Raw genomic sequence first — 16,800 nt, 5'->3', positions numbered from 1 at the left:
GAGAATAACGAAGCCAGCACAATGAAAGCTCCATTGTTGACATTGTAGAAATCTTTGCAGTGCAAATGTTTGCTCTCACATAGACTGTTTCACACTAACTTATTTTCCTTTTCTTTTCAGTGTGAGAAGAAAGAAGAATTCATTGAAAAGATCCAGACCTTAGATTTTGATACTAAAGCTGCAATAGCTGCTCACATCCAAGAGGTATGCAACCACAGCTCTGCTTGTGAACCCAGACAGTTTTAGAAAAAAACAGACATTTTTCTCACAATAATATTGGTCAGTGTTCGAAACCAGAGATTTAGAGACCCTCGCATATGCCAGTATTAGAAAGAGATGCTTCTTTATAAAGTTCTTCCCCTTTTGAAGGTGACTCACAACCAGGAGAACGTCTTTGATCTGCAGTGGATGGAAGCAGCTGATCTGAACCAGGATGACCTGGATTCTTTGTCCAGGAACATGGCCTTCCACTTAAAACGCCTTGTGGATGAGAGGGATGAGCACTCTGAGGTACAGATGATCTGCTGTTAGTGGCAGGCCTGCAGAACAGCCCCATTGCCCACATTCTCACTGCGGCCACAGAGACTTGCCCACAGCCTTGTCCTATAAAACCAGTGATGATAACCTTGGTGGCATGGTCAGATCATGCACCAAGTCTGCCTTCTCCACTGGGCTGTGGATTGTAAATCACTGCACATTAAATTACGGTTTTGAAACCTTCATATGTACATGTACTGTATGTGTTTTCATTTCTTGTAGTTATGTCTGAACATGTCAGTTCCTTGGTAAGTGCTCGTAAATAACTGAACAGTACAGATTTGTAATGCAGCCTACGTCTCACTCTCCTGGATGTAAGCTGTAGCTTTAAATAAGTTAGGCCAATTAGCAAGAGGCTGTTAATTGCTTTTAAGGTTTTCAGTTAATCAGATAATCCCCCTTGGTGCTCTTACTACCCAGGGAGTGCTGTGACCTAATCTTTGCCATCCTGCTAATTGTACACTCCTCTGACATGAGAGAACGCTGTTTATATAGCGATGCCTGTAAGGATCGGCACACCTAATTGGCATTAGTGCACTTGATGTGAAGCACTTAAAGATATTTTGAGCATTCGGATAAGTCAGGTGCGAATCAAGGATATTTTGAACTTGGTGAAAAGAATACATAAACTTCTTCCTTTGCATCACTACACTTCACTTTTAAATTTTGAGCAAAATAACTGCACTTTCAGATTGTTAAACCCCACAATAAGTTAATCATAATTTAATAATGCAGAAAGATTCCCTCTGCAAGACGGGTACTATGAATTTTAAGAGGTATTTTATCATTTGTATCAGATAAAATAACAAAATAACTGAAAATCTCCACGATGCACCTTGGAAATGGCCTACTGCTTATGTGGGTCCTTGATATGATTTAAGGTGAAGCTTTTCAAACTAGTTGTCATTATCCAGTTGTAAAATGTTTTTGGTTATTGTTTATTGTACTGCCCCTAAACATTCTTTCCTAATTTTAAGACCTTAATCTTAAACTACTTTAACCACTACCTGTTACTTTGTCCAGGGTGTGTCTCTGCGTGTATTAAATACAAGAAAAGATCTGTGTTAAACATATGTCACTGTATCTATGCCGCTATGTAATGCAAAAGCTGAGGAAAATCGTTGCAAAGATTTGTTTAACCAACACATAGATCCATTTATCTGTTTTTTTTTGCCATGAACTCGCCACTGTTTGATTCTTTATGACAAACCGTCTTGCCTGCTCTACTGGCTGTGCACAGTAGTGGAAATAAGAGGCAGGGAGCGCGGGCTCATGTTGTGCCTGCTTGTGCTCAGACTATCGTGGAGCTGACCCAGGAGAGGGACTGCGGCCAGGCCTCGCCCCTGGTGCCGACGGCGCAGTCCCCCAGCGGCTCCCCCAGCATGCGCCGCACCGAGAGCAGGCAGCACTTGTCTGTGGAGCTGGCCGACGCGAAGGCCAGGATAAGAAGGCTAAGGCAAGAGCTGTAAGTATACCGATTGGATGTGTGCTACAAATAGAGATTAAGGGCTCCTGAAGTCTGTTTCAGGCAGCGTGCGTGTATGCTGTTGTTAATCAGTCTGAAATGTTCCATATGCCCCCCTGACTATCTGTTCTGAAATGTCCCTCACAAGCAGTTTTATTGTGTAATTTTAAAGAAATACTTTCTGATAATAATTTTTAAGCTAAGTGAGATATGGTAGGAAGCTTATAGTGCTGAATGTTTTGGCATGCATTTCTTTACCCATGGGCTTCAGTACATCGGCTTTTCATCCATCAGTTTTCTGTCTTGAGTTTAAAGCTCTTTCTGTAGAGTCAACCAAAGCCAAGAAAAACAGAACATGCAAAATATAAGAAAATATTGATGTGAACAGTTGGAAACACTGTGTCTGCAGGTCTGCAGGTTTCCGTCCCAGCTGGTTTTCTCCAATGCTAATAGATGATGTTTTAATTGATACACATGATGAGAAATAAACTTTAACATGTTTCTCCAGTCAGTCCCGTCTTTAATGGTTCTGTTTCCAACAGCTTCATCACACAGAACACAGCCTCTCTCAGCTTGCTGGCCAGCTTGCTGACTAAACAGCTCTTGCTAGCTGATCAGTTAATCTACTAGTAATAACGGACACTGTATCAGGAACTAGCCAGTAGAACTCTTCTTTTCCCTCTGCAGACACCCAGTTGGTTACATTTCAGGCAGCACAGCTGCATGAGGGCAGTTCTTCAGTTCAGAAATTGGTAGTTTTGATACCAATTACAAATCCCGCTTATCTGAAATCTGAAAGTAAATTTGCAGATATACTCTAGACAGAAAACTGAGATCAGTGACAGGAGCAAAACCTAGAAAACACTTAGTTCCTCCAGGACGAGGGTTGGCAACCACTGATATTGACTTCTTAAGGCCTCTTGAGGTGAATTTCAGGTACCCTGCAGTTTATCTGTTTGTCATCTGCTTGATGACATGGTTGCAAGTTCTCTTGCAATTGTGCAATTCTATAGCCTTTCCCCCTCTTCATCTTGTATCTTTTTTTATACTAACATTTCAGTGCAGTCCTTTTCACATTATCATAAATTATTGACAGCACATTAGAACAAAGAAATAAAATTGTAGACTGTCCGGTTTATTAGATTAGCCTGGCTATGGTAACAGCAGTGAGTATGGTTTTGGAAGTATTTTTGACAGACTTACTAAGCAATTCATTTCAGAAGAAATAGTTAAAGATTTACAATAAGAAATTATACAATTAGTCTGAGGTTCATGGTAATGAGGCAGAGTTTTATTCTCCAGCATAACAATATGAAGTATTCATTTAATGGCTATACTCTTTCTTAGTACAGAGGATTGCCATCATTTCTAATTGTTGATTCTTGGATTTGTATGAGCAGCTGCAGTCAGAAAACAGCCTGGAAAGATTGCAGTTATTAGTCTGACTGACTAGTCAGTAAATGAGTTAAATGTTTTCTTCACAAGCTGCTTCATGACATTATACAGCCACACTAATTATAAATAAAAACCCATCATTACCACGCAATCTGAGACAACTAGAAAATTAGAATATTTTTTTTTCTTTGCCCTGGCTTTGAAAATGAGCCTGGTCTTGGCTGTGCTCATGACAGCACACTTCAGACCGTGTTGTGATAATTTAGCGACTGACATTGAGGAGCCGGTGCGGACGTCGAAATGTGACTTGTTAATTTATGGGCTGACGGGGAAAGATAGACAGTTGGGAAGGGTCTCTAATTCGTATCATTGAGGCCTTTTAGCTCTGCCATGAATCTGCCCGGCTGTGAGAGCAAGACGAACGGTTTGATTTTGACTGCCATCTGCAGTTACTCTGTTTGCTTTGCTTAAAATAATACAAAATAATCTTCATCCAGCATTGTAAAGCATTGACAATCACTGAGCAGTGCTTTCTCAAACAGCTGACCTTACTCAGCTTGCCAGCATGTAGCAAAAAAAGCACATTTCAGATATCCTGCCTCTGACTTAAAATTTATTTGTGCTTTTCCTCAGTAATACGGCTAGTAACACGTTCTCTCACTATTGAAACGCAAACTTCAGGCCCTTTACTATTACTTTGGAGTGTTTGCATGCGAACCTCCTAAAACCTAAAAAATGAACATTTTCATTTTTGAAAATTCAACCTGTATCAATAATCTCTCATTAAATACATCATATTTGAATTAAGGAGGGAAAATGTAGCCTAACCAAATATTTAACTGTCATCAACGGTGACATGGTGTAACAGTGTATCAAGATCATGCAAATGATTGTTGGGAGGATCCGTAATTAGCCTGTTATGCAGTTAAAAATTTGGTTGAATAATATCGTAGCTCTAGGCAATGTAACAAGTCAGGTTTAAATTTTGTTGTTTGTAATTTTCAGTTGGCTTTGATAGTATTCCTTTTTTTACAGTACATGATTGTGTTTAAATGTTTGGAATATTTATGGAGTATAATTGACATTTGTCTATTTTTCTAAAATGACAAAAAACACCTCCTCTTTCAGAATAAGTACAACATACAGAAATGCGTTTTCTATGGCTCCCAGTAGAAAGTTTCAAACCATCAGTTTGCCTTTCTAAGACAGCTTTGTTACATCATTGCATTGTTTGAACACCCCAATTTCAATATAAATTCCTTCTTTAGCTGAATGGTTGTGCCTGAGTGCTCTCTTTTCTGTGCAGTGCACTGGTATTTACTCCTCATTGTTTGTGCACATCTGTCTGTTTAAATTCAGTCTGGTTTTTAACAGCTTATAATTTCTGAATTTCATCTGTCAGCTTGGCATGTTTGAACTATTTTTTTTCTAGGCATTGCCTTCGCATTTTGATTCTAGGGTTTACCATATTTAGTGCTGACAGACATTTTTCTGTTTTTCTTCTTTGCCTTTCAGTTGCTTTTGTCAACGAGGAGTATTTTGACTGCTCACATTTAAATTCTGCAGAACAGTAGGACCTTTCATGGGATATGTGAATACTCTGTGTTCATTTTGATTAATAGGCAATAAGAAATGATCACAGAGTATACAACCATAAAAAAGTTTAAAAACTCACACTCAGATATAACACTCAACACTATGGCTCTTTGTACAACTTGCATTTTATTAATGTTTTCCTGCTGGTGTAGTTCACTGGGTTCACTGAGATCCAGGGTTTTAACTATAAGAATACAGTTTATTTTTAAATCTCTACCTGTTGTGTGTTGCATACAACAATGGTTGATTTTTTTAAACCCCTCCTCATACAGTAATACTAGCAATATTTCAGAGAATGTTTCTCAAAGTGCTTCCTACAGACGTAACTCTAAATATATACACTTCCTGCTAAAATACTTTGCAGTCCCTGAGCTAATAAAAAGAGATCACATTTAGTGCAGCCCTTGTTTGCTATTAGATCAGCGTGGAATTCATTCCTAATGTCAGACGTGCTGCCATGACATATGGGACATGCACTGAGGTTGCGGTGTTTTAGAGACTGGACGTGCTCTGAGCTATCTCTGAAGACTGATAGTCTCTTGGTCTTGCGGCCTCGCTGAGAGCGACCCGTTCATCTGCAGAAGCGCTGTCAGTTGAGATGTCAAGATGGAGCAGGGGGTGGATTAACTGGTAGCAGTGTGGTGAGCGTAACAGTGTCAGGCCTAACAAGTCGCTTTAACAGCAGGTGTTCTGGGAGGCTTGTGTTCATGACAGCTGAACCGGAACTTTTTTGACCCTGAAAACCTTTCAAGCTCTTAAGAACTGGTTTAAATGGCCTCTCTGTATGGCTGTAGTAGATCACTACCTCTTGTAGCTCTAACACCTCTTTACACAAGCAACCAATATAATGGCTACAGTCAAGCAGGAGGTCTGGTGTGCTTTAATCTTGCTTTTTACCTGCTGTGGGATGTGAGACAGTGGTACAGTGGTGCTATGTGCTGAGGTCAGCATGTGCAGCGTGGGTCTTGAGAGGACACTTGTTCCTGACTTGCAGGGAGGAGAAGAGCGAGCAGCTGCTGGACTGCAGGCAGGAGCTGGAACACATGGAGACCGAGCTGAAGAGGCTGCAACAGGAGGTGAGTGCATGTGGGAACCGTTGGTGACAAATGAAACAAGGCCTGCAAAAGAAAAACCCAGCAAACTTCGGCCTGTACTGTTGCCTTTCAGAGGCAATGAAGACCACAAAAGACCGCCTGTGTTTTGGAAAGTGTTCAGTAAAAAGATTTGTAGTCCTATGAGGTAGTCCTCCGTCGATAACCAGGGCTTGCCATAATTAGATATGCTCAATCTCTATGTATTGTGTTAAATGTATTAAAACAGAGGAGTCACAGTTAGGTTATAAATTTGTCGATGTGAAATTGTGGCTTAGTAAATGTTAACCGTAGAGCTATTCGTGGATGAGTCTCTCCATCCAGAAGTGAAGTGTGTGCTTCCATGCGTCTTCTGTTGCCAGAACCTGCAGTTGCTGACGGATGCCCGCTCGGCCAGGGCGTACCGTGATGAACTGGACGCGCTGAAGGAGAAGGCCATCCGCGTGGACAAGCTGGAGAGTGAAGTGAGCCGGTACAAGGAGAGGCTTCACGATATTGAGTTCTACAAGGCCAGGGTGGAGGTATGGCCCTGGAATCTGAAAGTATTAAGAATTATGAGAAGGGAAGTTATGAAGGTCAAACCATTAGTAATATGTGATTTTAGGTTATCTGAAGCAGGAACTAAATATGTGCTTTGATGGGTAGGCTTTGAATTGTTTCAAATGTTAGAGCAGTAGTTAATTTAGTCCTTTTATCCTATCATGTTGAAGCCTTATACAGTGATGGCAACATTATTGTTGTATTTATGAAATGATCTAGCTGCTCACAGTTAAACAGGCTACTGTCATTGAGGATTTTCACTTTTTTTAATTGTATGTGTATCTAAAGTCTTTCCCGTCTAAATTCCTGATTCTTTGTTTCTAAATTTGTCATTGTAGACTAGGAAGTGCTATTTCTAGATGAGTAACTCCTTGTTTGCATTGCTTTACAAGGAAAAAACAGGAGCTGGTAGCATCTAGATTAGATGCTGTGATCAAAGGCATCATTACTGTTTATTTTGTGTTCCTTAATTGTTGTTATTGCTGCTGGCTTTAGGACTCTTGCCCTCCTTCGTTAATATTGGCCTAAATTCCCCTGCAGGAGCTGAAGGAAGATAACCAGGTGCTGCTAGAGACTAAAACGATGCTGGAGGACCAGCTGGAGGGGGCTAGGGCTCGTTCTGACAAGTTGCATGAGCTGGAGAAAGAGAGCCTGCAACTCAAGTCAAAGATACACGACATGGAGATGGTAAACAAGACTGTGGATGCTTTGCAGGGGATCTCTTTGGGTCATCGTATCATTTCAGTGCCTTGATCATTAACATTTCCAGCATGCTGTAAGCCTCCTGAATTTTTTCTTTTGACGTTTTTAGTCTGGGATTTTTGGGATTTGTTTTGTTGAAGATCACCCATTCCTTTGCAGGTCGGGGGGTTACAAGTTTAATGTTAATGCTGAAAAAAATAATGATGGAAGACTCTTTGTTGTTTCTGCAAAGGTTTCTTGGTGCCATTATATGCAAATTGTGCTGTAATGTATCTGATTATATTAACATTGAGGCTGTTGGGAAGTTATGTACACAGTTGATGTAGCAGGGCAAACTCCACTGTTCTGAGGGTCTTCCAGTCCTGTGGTCATCATTCACTTCCTGCATGAACCTGGTGGAGAGCGCTGTGAAATGAACCAGGAATGTCCTTCTCCGCCAGGAACGGGACATCGACAGGAAAAGGATAGAGGAGCTGCTGGAGGAGAACCTGGCTCTGGAAATGGCTCAGAAACAGAGCATGGATGAGTCCCTGCACCTGGGGTGGGAGCTGGAGCAGCTTTCCAAGACTGTGGAGCACACGGAGGGTAATCAGTCCCCTTCTCAGTAAACTGCTGTATGGTTTTAATTAGCCTGGGTCAGCTGTCACCCTGGGCCATACCTGGCAGATAGTTAGCTTTGGCTTTCATATGTAAACAGATTGAATGACAGATGTGGTTACAGTACAGGAACATAAACCACGAACAGAGATGAAGCCTCTTTTTCAGACATCACCACGTTTGGCCTGGGGTGTATCATGATTTGATAGTGATTAGGATTCTTCTAGTGGCAGTGAGCAGACACTTGATTGAATGCAGTCAAGACTGTGCAGACTTGAGATAGACAGTGACTCCCTCTTTCACATCATGCTCTCCTTCCTGTGGGCACTTGTGGGTCTTCCCATTGTAAAAGACAGCAGATGTCTGTGACAGAGTATATTGTGTAGGAAGGCTTACTCAAATCTCATTCCTGCCATATGTATATGAGAGTGGCAGCAATGAAGCAAGTCTATTAACAATTAGTAATTAAAAAAAAAGATGTAAGTGATGGGGGAGGTTACATTTTCAGAATGATTGAAATTCCATTATTTGTTTATTGGAATTTAATTTTATGCATAGGGACATCCCTGAAGGCAGGGCACAATATTCTTCTTAATGGCTCTAGTGACTGTAAAGTGTCTTTTCAGTGCCACAAAAATCTCTGGGTCACGAAGTGAACGAACTGACGTCCAGCCGGCTGCTGAAACTGGAGATGGAGAACCAGAGTCTTCTGAAAACCGTAGAGCAGCTCAAAGGTTTAGCAGAACCGTCGGAAGACGCCAACTCCAGAATCCTGAAGATTGAGAAGGAGAATCAGAGACTGACCAAGAAGGTTAGCGTTCACTGTTTATAAATCTCATGAGCGAAGCTTCTCTTTTGCAATGTTGTTGTGTTACTATGTGAGATTTAACCTAAATCGCTGCAATTTACAGTGGAATATCCTAGAGCTGCTTGACTTCTGTAAGGTGCCTCCTGTTAAATTTAAATTTGAGGTTAAGTTGGAAAGAATTCTTAACCTTTTACAGAACAGTTATGTAATATTTTAAAGTTGCAGAAGGTTAGAAGTTCCTGAAAGAAAGTAAGACAAATGGTACCTGAATATAATTTTCTGTCAGTGTTCCCAACTGTTTCACTCCCTTGTGTAATACGCTGGTATTTTTACACACATACGTCTGTGCATATTTAAAAAGAAACCCCACATGCTGACTAATACAAACATATGATTAGTTTAGAAATAGCAAATAACTGAGAGAGAAAACAAGGATTTCTAATTCAACCTGTACACGTAGCATTATCATTTTATGCAAATTGGGTTTAAATTTCTGTTAGAAAAAATAATTGATCAGTGGTTTTTACTTGGCTTTTGCAGGCTGTCAGAATCGTAACATTTTTTTGAATAAGCAGCTTAGACAAAATAGGGATGATGTGGGGGTATGCTCAGTGTTATCATCAGCCTTCTTATTAGTATCCCTTCTCTTCTGAAGGTACAGTTTTCTTTTTTGAGGGGGGGGGGGGGCAAACAGCTGGAGCTGCACATCAGATGCCTTCAATCAGCCTTGGATTACCCTGCAGGGAAGAGCACAGCTGAAAAGGCCCTTTTATTTATAATGCAGATTTCCTCCTCTTCCTACATCTTAATCAGTCTGTGTAAAATTACATTTAATTGCCCCTGCCAGACTGTGTTCTGGCGTTCTCTGGCATCAGCTTTTTTTTTAGTGTTGTTGTTATTGTTGTTGTTTAACTGCTGCTCTTTCTTTTTTAACTCTTTCTTAGCTGGAGAGACTGGAAAATGAGATGAGCCTTGAGAAGCAGACCCTGCAGAATGCGGAGAACCTCAGCAGCGACCTGATGAAAGAGAAGGCTCAGCTTGAGAAGACCATCGAGACCCTGCGGGAGAACTCGGAGAGACAGGTACTGCAGGGCTGTCAGATGCTGATGGATCACAGGGTGCCTGCTCTTTGTGATCCGGGACAAGAAAAGAGCAATCCAAAAATTGACAAGAGGCACTTAATTAAAAAATCACATGCCATTCACAGTTGGGTGCCCTCCCTCCTTTCAGGTGCATCAAAGCTTATAGATACCAGCAATTTAACATAGGTATACAGTGTATATATACATATCTTATTGTTCCTAGTCTTTCTGAGGTTTTTTGAAGTGTGATTCCAATATCCGCTCACAATTAGGGAAACAACTTGTGTGCTCAGCGTTTCTAAAACATCTGTAGAGATTCCTGTTCAAAATTAAAATTATATGCAGGGTGTATATTCAGCTGCCTAGGCGTTAGCGCTATTGAAAGATAATCTGTCAGTTTAAAGGTTCTGTTTCTAAAAAAGCATTTTTATAACATGAATAAAATTATATAAAACATTAGGTTTGAAGTTAGTGATTTTAACAGCAGAGATCTGTTTAATCTAAATGATCTTTCCTACTACATATACAGTACGTATCTACAGTGTAGTCACACAGGGCAATCCAATAATTCACCTGCTGCACTAATGTTTGGTGAAGGAAAATTATTGAATGCAGATACTGAATCAGCGTGCTTGGAATTCATAATGACTGCGTTCTTAACGGATTACCCGAAGAATTGAATTGAAAGCCTTTTTTCTCTTCTGTCGTAGGTGAAAGTACTGGAACAAGAGAATGAGCACTTAAATCAGACCATATCCTCCCTGAGGCAGCGCTCTCAAATTGGAGCGGAGGCCCGGGTGAAGGACATTGAAAAGGAGAACAAAATCCTGCACGAGTCCATCAAGGAGACCAGCAGCAAGCTGAACAAGATGGAGTTCGAAAGGAAGCAGCTCCGCAAAGACCTGGAGCACTACAAAGAGAAAGGAGAGCGGGCGGAGGAGCTGGAGAGGGAGGTGCATCGGCTGGAGAGGGAGAACGAGCAGCTCCAGAAGAAGATCACCAGCCTGAGCATCACCTGCGAGAAGGTCGAGGCGCTGGAGCAGGAGAACTCGGACCTTGAGGTGGAGAACAGGAAGCTGAAGAAGAAGCTGGACGGCCTAAAGAACCTGGGCTTCCAACTGGAGGCGCTGGAGAAGGAGAACGCCCAGCTGGACGAGGAGAACCTGGAGCTGAGGAGGACAGTGGAGTCCTTGAAGTCTTCCTGCATCAAGGTGGCACAGCTGGAGCTGGAGAACAAAGAGCTGGAGAATGAGAAGGAGCAGCTGAAGAAGAGCCTGGAGTTGATGAAGGCCTCCTCTAAGAAGACCGAGCGCTTGGAGGTCAGCTGTCAGGGGTTGGACACGGAGAACCAGAGGCTGCAGAAGGCCCTGGAGAACAGCAATAAAAAGATCCAGCAGCTAGAAAGTGAGCTCCAGGATGTTGAGACCGAAAACCAAAACCTGCAGAAAAACCTGGAGGAGCTCAAAATCTCTAGTAAGCGCCTGGAGCAGCTGGAGAAAGAGAACAAGATCCTGGAGCAGGAGACGTCCCAGCTGGAGAAAGACAAGAAGCAGCTGGAGAAGGAGAACAAAAGGCTGCGGCAGCAGACCGAGATCAAAGATTCCACTTTGGACGACAACAACCTGAGGATATCCACTCTAGAGAAGGAGAACAGGTCCCTTGCTAAAGAGATGAGCCTCTTCAAGGAATCCTGCGGACGGGTCAAAGACCTTGAAAAGGAGAACAAAGAACTTGTAAAACAAGCAACCATTGACAAAAAGACTTTAGTGACATTACGTGAGGTAATGTTTTGTCAGTATTATGCCTTCTTGATTTTGGAATTTGGATTTTTGCTGATAACTCTGCTGCGTTCACTGGGACTGTATCTTCAATCACACATTATTCATCAGTTACAAACAGGAGAAAATAGACCAGTTCTCCTTTGAAGGGAAATAAAATTGAGAAATTCTAGAATAGTGAACTTCATGCTTTGATATACAATGTTTTTACATTTTGAAATTTCAGTATTTGAAGTTCCAAGCAAATTTTAAACATTATGAAAGATTTTTATGACTTTGTCTTCTGTAATACACACTATAATTTCTAGACGAGAAATTAAATGCATCTTCCTTCATCCTGAGATGAAAACACTAGATGTATTTTAGCAGTATCCTGAACGTTTTTTTTTCACTTGGACTTTCCCAGTACACTGAACAAATATTTGTTGAACATGGATACAGTACCAAATTGAATTGCTAAGGACATACTATATGAATTATTAATAATGCGCGTTTGATAGGATAAGGAGAAAAACTGAGTGTTTGATGTTTTAGGAGCTGGTGAGTGAGAAACTGAAGACTCAGCAGATGAACAATGACCTTGAGAAACTTACCCATGAGCTGGAAAAGATAGGTCTGAACAAAGAGAGACTGCTAGATGATGAGCAAACATCTGATGACAGGTAAAAGGATTAAAAACTGCATTGTATCTGAGATCAAAAACTTCCAGCGCAGGCTCCCAGTATGAGTCAGAAGCCCAGACAGTGGGAGTATCTACTGTTGTAGTGTACAGGTCAGAAAGTGAGCCCTGGGTTTCATTGTCAAAAACCTTCAAAAGAAAATCTGGCTTTCAGTGTGCAAACTACTGATGAACAAGATATAATTATATCGACATTTTGGAGCTCTGTGGTTTCTGTGCAAATCCTTTATCTATTTAATTTGATTAATTATGACATCTGGTTAATCGTGATTGCTACACTCTGGCTACTTGCGGGTCAAATTACTTCCACTCAAATCGATAAAGATCAAAATTGAATTGAAAATCATGTGTTTTGATAGAGAGAACTAAAAGACATTTGTGTTTGAAACATAGAACTAAGCTCTGTTATTTGACATGGCTAATCATCATACAACATTCAGATGAATATGCTTTGAGATATTAAAAATCAGTTATTATTTTGAGATATACACTTTCCCAATGTCCATGTGGTTTGTTAGTCAAAAACATTATAGGATGAATCTTTTAATGGATTTCTTAATTATGTCATTGTAATGTGTACTAAATTTGTGCTAAAAGAAATCTTTTCTTGATATCCGATGGTAATATGTATAAATAGCAGATACAAGCTGCTAGAGTCCAGGCTTGAGTCCACATTGAAAAAGTCACTTGAAATCAAGGAGGAGAAGATTGCAGCACTGGAAGCTCGTTTGCAGGAGTCTTCAAACCTGAATCAGCAGCTCCGACAAGAACTCAAAACCGTAAGTCACAGAAGTACAGAAATACAAGAGCAAAATGGCCTCAGTCTTTTTTCAAGCATCCTCATCTCAGTGTGTCTCCTTTGGTTAGTAGGACAAAACTTGATCTGGACATTTCATTTTCTGATGTTTTTTTTGCTGAAAGAGCCTCATGCTTCTGAATCTTAGTGCAGTTGTATGCTTGTAAAATAGTCAAGTAAAAATAATGTTTTACCTTGCTGTTATCTGTAACACAGAGGCTGCAATAATATTCCCACCAAGTCTGTTGGTAATGTTTTTATGTAAAAGTGTCCTTATGAATAAACTGTACGGGTTAACAAGTGAATATTGGGACCTACAGCAGTTAATGGGTGTGTAGCACAACCCCCTAGGCTTCCTGAAATTCTTTAGGATTAAACCATCAAACTGATGGATGAAAAATATTGAAAGCAGTGTGTTAGGAGAGTCTGCTGGTGAAAGGGGAAGTCGCAATGTGAGATCAAGCTTGTGCTGTGACTGCAGGTGAAGAAGAACTATGAGGCCCTCAGGCAGAGGGAGGAAGAGGAGCGGATGATGCAGAGCTCTCCTCCCAGGGGAGGGGGAGAAGAAGCCCAGAGTGTCAGCAAGTGGGAAAAGGAGAGCCACGAGGCCACGCGGGAGCTGCTCAAGGTCAAGGACAGGCTGATCGAGGTGGAGAGGAATGTGAGTGACGCGTCTGTGATCCCCATCGCTGTTTCCCTTACCGTGGTGTCGGTCCATACAGATTCTTACCACACAGTACAGTCAAGGATACCGCGGACTAGAAAAGGGTGCTATGGAAATCTCCATACAAAACATTACTATTGCACGCCATAAAGTACTATTCAGTCAGGTTGTATGCAAAAATTTGCCAAAATACTTTTCCCATGCATTGAGTTGAATAGGGCATCATTTCAAGTGCAGAGTTGAGGTAAACATTCCTGTGATCTGTTTAGTGCTATACGTGCTTCCCAGACCACTGAATCACGAGTTGTGTATTGTCCCACTCTCTGTTGCGGTGTGAAGAATGCCACGCTGCAAGCAGAGAAGCAAGCTCTCAGGACCCAGCTGAAACAACTGGAGACCCAGAACGATAACCTGCAGGCTCAGATCCTGGCCCTGCAGAGACAGACTGCCTGCCTGCAGGAGCACAACACCACGCTGCAGACCCAGAACGCCAAGCTGCAGGTCAGCGCTCCTGTACTGGGCTGGGCCGACGCTGTTCACACTGGGGAGTGCAGAGGAGTCCCTGCTCAGGAGTGAATGGGAGATTTGTTTTTCTTCTCTTATAAATAAACGCACAGAGTCATGGTTGATTGATTACTGACCTGAGGCTGTTAATAATGAAATAAAACAATGAGGTAGTTATTATTTTAAAAGAGGAAATGCCATGCATTATAGATGTAGAAAATAGCTTCCAGAAGGGGATTATTGTTCACAGTGCCCTCTGCTGACATTTTTGTTTCCTACAACTCAAAATGTTCTACCTATTAATTCAGTTGATAGACTTGGATGTAAATCAGTCATCACTAATTGCACTTTTTTATAATAATTACAACTTTTCCATTTAAGAAAATAATAAGTAATAATATAATAAAGCAGGTGAAATGAAAATGGCCTGCATATCAGAGTGGTCATTTCTGGAATCGCAATCTTAAAATTGTAAGATGCATCTATTAGTTACTGAACGAGTAACTGGGGAAAGCGGTTATTTTCATCGGTCTGGAAATTAAATTAATCACTGAAGTAGCTAAGCAGATAAGAGCAAAATCCAGAGATTGTGATGTGACATCTGTATTGTACCTTTTTTTACCTGTACAATACAGTACAGGTACAATTAGTTCCAACAATCACTCAGGCTTTAAACATCTGAGCTGCCTTATTTGCTGCACAGGTGGAGAATTCCACTCTGAGCTCCCAGAGTGCATCCTTGATGGCCCAGAACTCTCAGCTGCAGAGCCAGCAGTCCAGCACAGAGAGCGAGAAGGACAGCCTGCTGCGCGAGAAAGAGGAGCTGAGGGCCACGTACGAGCTGCTGGTGCGAGACCACGAGAAGCTGGCCACGCTGCACGAGCACCAGGCTGCCGAGTACGAGACGCTCATCAGCAAGCACGGCAGCCTCAAGTCTGCACACAAGAACCTGGAGCTGGAGCACAGGGAGCTGGAAGACAGGTCAGCCCACTGACCTCTGTCACGGAGCAATGCTCGCGTAATGTTCTAATACAGACATCAGTGTCGGGAAAACAGACCTGAACTACAGCTTAGTGTCTGAAGTGCTCTGTTTGGCCTGCAGGTACAACCAACTGCTAAAGCAGAAAACCCAGCTGGAGGAGCTGGAGAAAGTCCTGAAGGCGGAGCAGGAGAAAATGGTCTCTGAAAACAAGAGTCACGAGGCCACAGTGTCCAAGTACCAGAAGCTGCGTGACGAGAATGACAAGTGAGTTAAGAGAAGAAATAGGTCTTGGTTTAGACTTATAGGCCTGGCACACAAGTGCAGTGTGGAAGCAAAGAGCCTTGTGGGTTAGCACAGGTGCACAAATACCTGCAGGACTTCCTGTTTTCTGGTTTGCTTTGTGGTTTCTGCATGTGTGTGCCACATTTATGACTACACCCTTGCATCCGATTGATTTTCCCTTCCCTTAGTGCTTCACTGTTAAAGCCACACCAAACTCTTACATAGCATATATCTTCTTAGAAAACTGGTTTTGATTTAAGTTCAAGATTGAATTATGTCAGATTGCGTTATATCAAAAAATACCTAATGTTGAAAAAAGAGAGATCTGTATGGTGTAGAGTGCCCAATGAGTTTTACTTTCTATTTCTTTGTTTAATAATAAGTGTGTTATAATAGACACTTTACTGCTACAAAAACAGAAGGCGGACTCAAGCAATGTGAGTCACTTGCAGTACAATTTTACTCTCTTTTGGAAATAAGGGTCAAGTTACTTTCTATATCAGACTGATACCATATTATTTAGTAGTTTAGGAAAGGAGTTATGCAATATCGGGCCCCTGAATACTAAGAAGGACTTTTTTCAGTTCTCAAAAAACATCTTCAAATTATTACTCATATTATTACAAAAAATCATTTTATCTGCTCATATTTAAATTCTACCTGAACCATTAGCCACATGTTTATATGTTTCCACCACGAAATTCGCTTCTGTGTCAAATGGGGGCACGAATGGGTTCATATTGACTCGATGCCATTTTCATCCGTGCGAGTCAGAACTACACACATGCTGCTGGGGCAGTTTCGGCTGGAGACTGAATGGAATATTTGATGAGCAACTTTCAAGTTGTTCAAAATGCACTTGATAGACACATGCCATCTTAATTCAGCATACCATGAGCATATAATATTGTCCATAGTTATGATGGTGCTTTAAATACCATACATTAAACCACACTTCTGTGTTTGAAGGCTGAATCAAACCTACAATCAGCTGCTGAAAGAGAACGAGGGGCTGCAGACAGATCACAAGAACCTCAAGAGCCTGCTGAACAGTGCAAAGCTGGAGCAGACGCGTCTGGAGGCAGAGTTTTCCAAGTTAAAGGAACAGTACCAGCAGCTCGACATTACGTCCACCAAACTGAACAACCAGTGTGAGGTACCAAGGCCAGAAATCTCAGTCCAGGAACAGAGCAGTCGATTCTTTTGGGGGCCTGCTTCCGGTCAGTGTAGTGGGACGGTGTCCCTGGGGAAACGGCTCTCTAGAGAATTTACAGTGTGTATCAGCATGGTGGTTCTTTTCCA

At 41.6% G+C, this 16,800-nt stretch overlaps 1 protein-coding gene across 4 annotated transcripts in view; it reads left to right on the top strand.

Annotated features, from left to right (window-relative positions):
* Positions 1–16,800, top strand: part of ccdc88ab (coiled-coil and HOOK domain protein 88ab) — a 71,733-nt gene that overhangs the window by 36,344 nt on the left and 18,589 nt on the right. For 3 of the 4 annotated variants that reach the window (XM_088934418.1, XM_088934416.1, XM_088934419.1), the window contains exons 6-22: positions 121–204; positions 370–510; positions 1,833–2,002; positions 5,988–6,069; positions 6,447–6,605; positions 7,165–7,311; positions 7,767–7,911; positions 8,550–8,734; positions 9,676–9,813; positions 10,524–11,594; positions 12,126–12,253; positions 12,908–13,049; positions 13,548–13,727; positions 14,070–14,231; positions 14,938–15,215; positions 15,337–15,480; positions 16,468–16,654. In XM_088934418.1, the coding sequence (XP_088790544.1) occupies positions 121–204; positions 370–510; positions 1,833–2,002; positions 5,988–6,069; positions 6,447–6,605; positions 7,165–7,311; positions 7,767–7,911; positions 8,550–8,734; positions 9,676–9,813; positions 10,524–11,594; positions 12,126–12,253; positions 12,908–13,049; positions 13,548–13,727; positions 14,070–14,231; positions 14,938–15,215; positions 15,337–15,480; positions 16,468–16,654 (3,543 nt within the window). The remainder of the gene's footprint in view (positions 1–120; positions 205–369; positions 511–1,832; positions 2,003–5,987; positions 6,070–6,446; positions 6,606–7,164; positions 7,312–7,766; positions 7,912–8,549; positions 8,735–9,675; positions 9,814–10,523; positions 11,595–12,125; positions 12,254–12,907; positions 13,050–13,547; positions 13,728–14,069; positions 14,232–14,937; positions 15,216–15,336; positions 15,481–16,467; positions 16,655–16,800) is intronic. The other variant, XM_088934417.1, reaches the window with a different exon arrangement.

Source organism: Atractosteus spatula, chromosome 15 (genome assembly GCF_055471065.1).
Source record: "Atractosteus spatula isolate fAtrSpa1 chromosome 15, fAtrSpa1.hap1, whole genome shotgun sequence".
NCBI lineage: Eukaryota > Metazoa > Chordata > Actinopteri > Semionotiformes > Lepisosteidae > Atractosteus > Atractosteus spatula.
The sequence above is the reverse complement of the archived record's forward strand: the minus strand, read 5'-3'. Positions and strand labels throughout refer to the sequence as shown.